The sequence below is a fragment of the Lemur catta genome, chromosome 3, assembly GCF_020740605.2.
Source record: "Lemur catta isolate mLemCat1 chromosome 3, mLemCat1.pri, whole genome shotgun sequence".
In the NCBI taxonomy this organism is placed as follows: domain Eukaryota; kingdom Metazoa; phylum Chordata; class Mammalia; order Primates; family Lemuridae; genus Lemur; species Lemur catta.
Genome location: NC_059130.1, coordinates 93,324,062 through 93,331,895, shown reverse-complemented (window position 1 = coordinate 93,331,895; position 7,834 = coordinate 93,324,062). Strand labels below are relative to the sequence as shown.

General features: G+C 43.6%; 1 protein-coding gene across 2 annotated transcripts in view; it reads right to left on the bottom strand.

The window, feature by feature from the left end:
• Positions 1-411: 411 nt before the first annotated feature.
• The window catches only part of EIF2B3 (eukaryotic translation initiation factor 2B subunit gamma), a 99,465-nt gene continuing 92,042 nt past the window's right edge, over positions 412-7,834 (bottom strand). For both annotated transcript variants that reach the window (XM_045545576.1, XM_045545577.1), the window contains exons 11-12: positions 7,177-7,280; positions 412-575 (exon numbers count right to left, since the gene is read on the bottom strand). In XM_045545576.1, coding sequence (XP_045401532.1) covers positions 523-575; positions 7,177-7,280 — 157 coding nt within the window. In that variant the 3' untranslated portion in view covers positions 412-522. The remainder of the gene's footprint in view (positions 576-7,176; positions 7,281-7,834) is intronic.

Sequence of the window (7,834 nt, the reverse complement as noted above, 5' to 3'; positions counted from 1 at the left end):
GGGGTGGGGTGGTACAGGGGCTGAGAATCTGTGTGGCAGGTATGGGAGCAGAGAATGGTAAGTCCTGGGCTGATGCTCAAGGCTGGTATTGACAGCAGCTAGGCCGATGGGTCTACAAAGCCTGATTAGTGTCAGGGACTGAAGTATTCCCAGATCCTTTTGGGGTGGGAGATGCTTTATGGACTGGGTGGGTCAGCCCATCAGAAAGTAGCCCTCCTCCTAGGAGCTTTACTATTGGACAGCTGCTGCTCCTGCCTGATAACCTTGGTGCATGAGAGTTAGGTCATTGTGTCTGTTCTGTTCCACACACTTGCTCTAGATGATCTTTATCACATGACCCATGAACATACACTGTGTATACCTGCAGTGCACCTGCTGCGGAGATTGGGACTACTCCACAAGTCTCCAGCATGCTTTTGGAAGCCCTTCTTTATTGGAAAATAAATACAGAAGCAAATAGGTGGGCCAGCCAACATCTATAGTTTTGGGGACCAAAAGGAAGGAGTCTGATGTGCTCAGAACTCAAATCTCCATGAGCTGGTCATTCCCCACGATCACCTCGTTCACTCGTTTAGCTACAAAAGAAAAAGAAAAGGTTTTCTGAGAACTGGCAGCAAAATATGTCACTTCAAACCAACTGCTTCTAATTCTGTGTTCACAAACATTTATTCCTCTCCTATTGTGGCTCTGCTCTTTGAGAAGCTCTTGGGAATACAACTTGCCAAAGGGGCTATGAGAAAGATAGCATCTTCCTACACAGGAGGATGAGATTGACTATACCTGCCTTTGGTGAGGCTTTACACAGGAGAACTAGAGCTGGGTCTTAAAGGATGGATTGAGTTTTTATAGGCATTCCAGGCTGTTAGAGTGGCATGGGCAAAGACAGTGCAGATGTGAGAAAGGTCAACATGAAATACCGTAGTGTGGCCAGAGGATATGAAATGAAGGGAAAAGGATAAATGGACAAATTCAAAGAAGAAGAAGGGGAGATACCTCATATGTAATATAGAAATAATACCACCTACTACATAGGGTTGTTATGAGAATTTAATGAGTTAAAGGATAAGTGAGTGCCCAATAAACAGTGGCTATTATTATTTTCGTAAAGTCCAGACACTTAGGCCCTCCATGACCTGATCCTTGCCCACCTCTCCAGCTTCATTTCCCACCATTCTCCATTTATACCAACAAGCCATACTATTTTATGGCTTTAGACCTTGGCATATGCTATTCCCTCTGCCTAGAATGCTTCCCCCCATTTTTTCCCATAGCACCGTTACTCGCCCCAAATGCCCTAATCTGGCACTTCTAATATGTGATGCCTTCCCTTTTGAATTATCCATTTCCTGCTTTGAGAAACCATGGAACCTAATACATATCTCTATCTCTACAACATTTACATCATTCTCCTCTACTTTACTATAAGAACAATGAGGGCAGGTAAGGGACACTGGAGTTATGATTATACCCAGGTGTCTAGAATAGCTACTACCACATGATGATTTTAGAGGTTTTGGGTAATGACAAGGATAGGGTATGGTCATATAAGTGGAAACCTAAAGCTGAAAAGGAGGTGCCGACTGATATAAGAGATCAGGAAATTATGAATCTAGGGGACTGGATAGTTCATTGACGAATACGTTTAAGCTGTCCAAAATGTTGGGAGAAAGTAAGGGAGGGGAGAGGAAGACTGAACCAGGGGCTGAAGCCATCAACAAATTTAGGGAAGTACCCTGGAAGCTGGTCAAAGATGGGGCAAAAGGTAAGAAGAACTACAGAAAGCTTTCAAGGAAAAAGAGCTATAGAAAGGGAGCAGTGAGCCAATGGTCTGGAAGGGGCAGGAGGGAGCTAGGGGCATGCTATCTGCCTCTTGCCTGAAGGTAGGGTGCAGACTAGGGAACAGGAGAGTTTTCCAGTCTTCTATTGGTTCAGACTGAAAGGCCTGACCAGTTGCCTGAAAACTGTTTCCTGCCTAGCTTCCCATGGCCTATAAAGGTGTAACACCCTTTCTTGCTACACTTGGGAATGCAAGTGTGACCCTGATAGATGAGGCAGAAATTCTGGCTTTTCTGAGGCTCTACTTCAGCCCTAGAAGGCTTTGGTTTAGCAAAATGAAGATCTCTGATGATAGGAGACAGTTTGATAGTGAGAGATGTTTGCATCTGTTCATACTGCTGGGAGCATCCTTCTGCTCTGTCAATAAAAAGCGGGTTTCTGACTGAGGCTTTGGAAACATTGAGATTTCAGATGTGTCTTCTCTTCTGCCTACCTTTCCAGCTTTGTTTCTTGCTATATCTCCCTTGTATCCTATACTCTAGGTTTTCCAAATGATTTGCAGTTTTTAGCCCACTGGACTTTTTGCCTTTAGGTGTTTGTATGGTTGCCCTTTGCTTGAAAGGTTCTTCCCCATTTGCATATTTGGTAAATAACCAAAATTTTCAAGATTTACCTTTAATTCCTTCAAGATGGTATTCCTGCTTCTTGTGCAAGTCCTTAATTAACCCTGACAGCCTCCTACCTATAAAATTTTACTATACTTATTTCTTTACTCATCTGTCTCTCTATAATAGACTATGACCAATTAGGCAGCAAGAAGTATCATAAAGATGAATAAAACCCCTACCCTACCAGTGCCTAGAATGGTAGGCAGTAATTAATTTGTTGAATGTGTGTGTTTTAGGGGTTATGTGAGAGCACAGATGTAGAAAAAGGAGCATGTATGGAAGAGAAGGCCTCTAGTCTCTTTGTCAAGGATAATATAATTGACTCATCTGGTACAATACAGCAAGGGGGACTGGGCATCCAGAGTAGCCTTAGGCTTATTTCTTTTTTTTTTTTTTTTTTTTGAGACAGAGTGTCACTTTGTTGCCCTGGCTAGCGTGAGTGCCATGGCGTCAGCCTAGCTCACAGCAACCTCAAACTCCTGGGCTTAAGCGATCCTACTGCCTCAGCCTCCCAAGTAGCTGGGACTACAGGCATGCGCCACCATGCCCGGCTAATTTTTTCTATATATATTTTAGTTGGCCAGATAATTTCTTTCTATTTTTAGTAGAGATGGGGTCTCGCTGTTGCTCAGGCTGGTCTCGAACTCCTGACCTTGAGCGATCCACCCACCTCGGCCTCCCAGAGTGCTAGGATTACAGGCGTGAGCCACCACGCCCGGCCAAGGCTTATTTCTTTTTCTCCAGCAGAAGAGAAGCCTAGATATAGGTCTTTCACAAAGTTTGCCATTACTGCACCATGTTGGACAGACACAGTCTCATGTGGGAGGAAAAGGATAGGAAAGGGAGGAAGAAAAGGAGACAGTGCAGAAAAAGAAAGAGATTCTGAGTCAGAATGACTTGGATTCTAATTTGACTTTAAGCAAATATTTGTCTGGCTTTGAGCAAATTATTTCATGTCTTTGGGCTTTAGTTTCCTAACAAAGTTGTGGATCTTCAATAGAATAACTATCATAAAGAGCCCATCATAGTGCTTTGGTTAAGTATTAAACAAAAGTTACAGAATAGGGCTAGGTCTGGCCTGTGTACTCTCTTGTCCTAGGAGGTGCTTCATAGCCATCATCTTCTTTCTATTTTATTTTATTTTTTTGAGACAGTCTCACTCTGTTGCCCAGGCTAGAGTGCCGTGGTGTCAGCCTAGCTCACAGCAACCTCAAACTCCTGGGCTGAAGTGATCCTCCTGCCTCAGCCTCCCAAGTAGCTGGGACTACAGGCATGCGCCACCATGCCTGGCTAATTTTTCTATATATTTTTAGTTGTCCAGCTAATTTATTTCTATTTTTTTAGTAGAGATGGGGTCTCACTCTTGTTTAGGCTGGTCTCAAACTCCTGACCTCAAGCAATCCACCCGCCTCAGCCTCCCAAGTGCTAGGATTACAGGCGTGAGCCACCGCGCCTGGCCTCATCTTTTAATGAGAAGAATGGGGAGGGGGCCCAGATAGTGCTCAGGCTGCTAAATTCCCTATGGCTGTGGTTGGTCCTGGAGTGTGACTGTCAATCAGGCTCCACCCCCAAGGTAGGACTGACCAAAAAAGAATAAAGGAAATACTTCTCTGGCTAGTTTCCCAGGGTACCTCCAGAAGCCCCTGTTTACCCTTTATCTCTCTATACCTGTGAGTCAGCTTCATCATCTCTCATCTAGACTCTGATATTTGCTCTTCATTCAATTTCTTCCTAGTTTCCAGGGACACTGGGTTGTTCTGAAGATAGCCCCAGTTTCAATTAACACTTGGACCTCAGTGCTCCAGAACGAGGCGTCTGGCTGGAGAAGACAACCCTTTCTTCAGCTCTGCCGGGCTCCAAATAAACACCTCAGCCTTTCCCGGCCCTCCCTACTCTCTCTCTTCCCTCTGGGTCAGCTCTTGGCCTGGCAGTGAGAGAATACCTTGCTCACTGGGCTTCAGGGGAGAGAGACATGGCATGTTGGGGGTAGATTTTCATGGAGATGCATTAAGTTGGAGGAATCCTACAAGGGAACAAAAAGTAGAACTAGTGCTTCTTGGCCAGGGATGGGAACAGGCTCTAGTAAACACACTGGAAAATCTCTAGGCTGGAATCAGATTGGGAAAGATTCCAAAGGGAAGAGTACAAAGGAGGATGGTGAGCTGGAAAAAACAAATGGAATAGAAGGGAAAAACATGTCACAGATGAAAAGCAGCACTGGGAAACTGGGAAGGATTCCTGCTAGCCAGGAGGACTTGACCTATGTCAAACATATGTTAAGACTCTGACCTATGTCAGGTCTACTTTCATGGCCAAAGGACTGATCACTGTGGTCACAGGGAAGAGATCCAAGTTCTCTCACTGACAGTGAGAAGAGACTCAGATGAAGCATCCAATTAGAGTTTTTGGGATTTGACTCTTTCTATTGCTTGAGCAGGAGGTCAAACTTGGCTTCCAGGAGTTTTGCCAGGGATAATCACTAAAAGTGCTGGGGTGGGGTGAGAAAAGCCAGAGTTGTTATGAAATGGCTTGTTCTCTTGGTAGTACTAGATGACAGCAGAGATGCCTACACAGGGTTATGAGAGGCACATGCTGGGGGGGGAACAAGACTGCTACGGATGTGGTGACTCTCTGGTATGAAAATAATTGGAATTTGGAGAGGGGACTGCATTACATCTTAAGATGAATGTTTTTATCCTGAAATCCCTCCATGTGAGGAAGACTGACTGAGGACTTTGTCATCTATTTAACTCTTTGCTGGTAAGGAGTTGTTGGTGTTTGTCTAGGTCATCCATAGTCACAGATCTTGAGTGCTGTATTGATGGCATGGAATTTGCTTTTCCCATATGCCTCAGCCTCAAAGAAAAGTGATAGTGGAAACAGGCAACTGGCCAGGGAGTGCCTGTGGCAGGAAGGCACTGGCCACTGTGCTGGATGCATTTGTCCCTCTAGCACAGGATAGAGAGCAGAAAGTGGTGGGACTGTCCAGTTCAGAGTCCAGAGTCCAGATGACTTCCCTGGCCACCTCTGCTTCAGGAGGACCATTAAGGGGTCTCCTTGCTAAAAAGTGAGCACATAGTGTTAGTTAAGACCAGAAAGGCCAGGAGATGCTGAAGCCCATCTTATGATAATTGCAACCATCTCACAGAGGCCTTTTTTGGAAATTTCTGCCCTGAAAACTCCCAAAATATGCTTCATGGATCCAAAATTCATTCATTCATTCTTTTTTCCCCCCTCTGATCATCAATTAATACTACAAACCAGGACCTGTTCTGAGAACTAGGGATACATATAGTTAAGACAATCCTTGGCCTTGAGGATCTAAGTCTAGTAGGGAAGGAAGATTCATAGATAACTGCTATAACTTTATGATACATACTTTAATAAAAGTGTGGCGAAGTCCAGGGATGCAGAGGAAAGAATGCTCAGGTCTACTGTGGGGAGTCAGGGGAAGAGTCAGAGAAGATTCTACAGAGGAGAAAACACTTGTGCAGAGAGGAAATCCAGAGAGAAGGTGTATGCAAGAATATGGAAAGGTACAACAGCACAGTGTGTATGAGAAACTCTAAGTCCCTTGGTATGTTCAAGGAGTAGTGCGTGCTCCTTAAAACATTTAACTGTATGTAATCCCCTTCTGCTTCAAGGATATGAAGGTTTTAAAGTAAAATATAAAATAAAAATTTAAATAAAAATTAAATTAAAAAACCCCACATTTAACTGTATGTAATTCTTACAATAATCCTCCAAGGTAGGCATTACTGTCCCAATTTTTCTGTTAAGAAAATCTGAGGCTTCGAGATACAAAATTTAACCTAGTGCACAAGTGGTGAGTGGCATGGCTGAGATCTGAACCCAGGTCTGTTTAATTCTAAAGCCCAAAAGGGAGGCACATGACTTTAAAAAAGGGAAGGGGGAAAAAAAAAACGAAAGAAAGCCTCTGTTTACTGGAGAGAAGGAAAATAATGTGTCTTCTACAGAATTCATGGGATTAATTACTTCAGCAATTCCTCTTCCCACCTACTTTAGTTTTAGGAATAATTTCAAGAGCAATCAGCCAATTTTATTGTTCTTGAGCACTGCCTACATTTTGGATAAAAAGATTCAGTCAGATTAAGAACAATTCAAATTTGCCCTGCCCAGCAAGGAAACTTGGGTCTTTGTATGTCTCTCAAGCATTATACGTCTTTTTACAGGCTACAGAGCAGAGCAAGCTAACAGCACAGCTTACAGACTCACCTCTAAGCAGTTGAAAACAGCTCAGTGTTATAACCCACTAACCTTCTACCAGGCCAGGAATCTGTAGGACTACCTCCCTTAAATATCAAGTCAAATGAAGTGCTCACAGACTTCAAGAGGCCAGAGCTAGTTCCAGAGCTCTTGCTGCATTACTGGCCCTTCTGTCTCATGTCCAAAAGCCATGGTAAAGTACTGGTGCCAATCTGGGCCATAAGAACTACAGGCATGTTTTCAATTTTTTTATAGCAATGCAAGATGCATGTATGAGCTTATCTACAAGACAAATTCCTAGAAATGAAACTGTTAAGACAAAGTTAAAAAATTTGACAAGGACGATGTCATCTTTCTTTTCAAAGAAGGCTTTATCAGTTTACGTTCTCACCTGCAGTATATGCACCTGCTTGTTTCCTACATCCTCCCCAGCATTTAGCATTATCAGTGATAGTGTGATAGGTAAAAAGCGGCATCTGTGATTGTAACTTGGGCTCTGGTTTACCTTTGGCTTCAATCCTCTGGCCACTTCCAATCAAGCAATTTTTGATGTCTGCTCCCTTCTCAATCACAGCATTGTTGCAGATGACGCTGCCTTGGATGTTGCTTCTGTAACACAGTAACCAAGTTAGGGAGTACCTAGGGCTCTCATCTTCCTCCTCACCACTATTGGCTGGGTGTTCTGGCTCCTCCCTAGTCTAGGAATAACTGGTCAGTCCAGTTAATGGCTACATCCCTCAAGTTATTAGAAGACAGAATGGTAGGTCAAGGGAGGACCTGGCTTTAGAGAAGTCCAGCATTGGGATATACTCATAATGACCTTTTCCTAAGGCCTGAACAGATATTCTCATTTCAATTCTTTAGGGCCCTAGATCTAGAGGTCTAAATTACATCTAAACTCTCCTCCTTTGGTCTAGGGGTGGAAGCGGGGGCTGGTCCCTAGGCTGACTCATCACTCTTGCTTCTCATTTAGGAATATATACCAAATTTCATTTGAGGCTCTGAAATTATAAATCTTCACAGGAGGTCAACTATGGAAAAAATGGGTTCCCCACAGCTTTCGCCACAGACTGGTTAATCAAAGCCATGCTCATTCAGGAATAAAAAAAGATTTTTTAAAAGAGATGGGATCTTGCTGTGTTGCCCATGCTGGCCTTGAACTC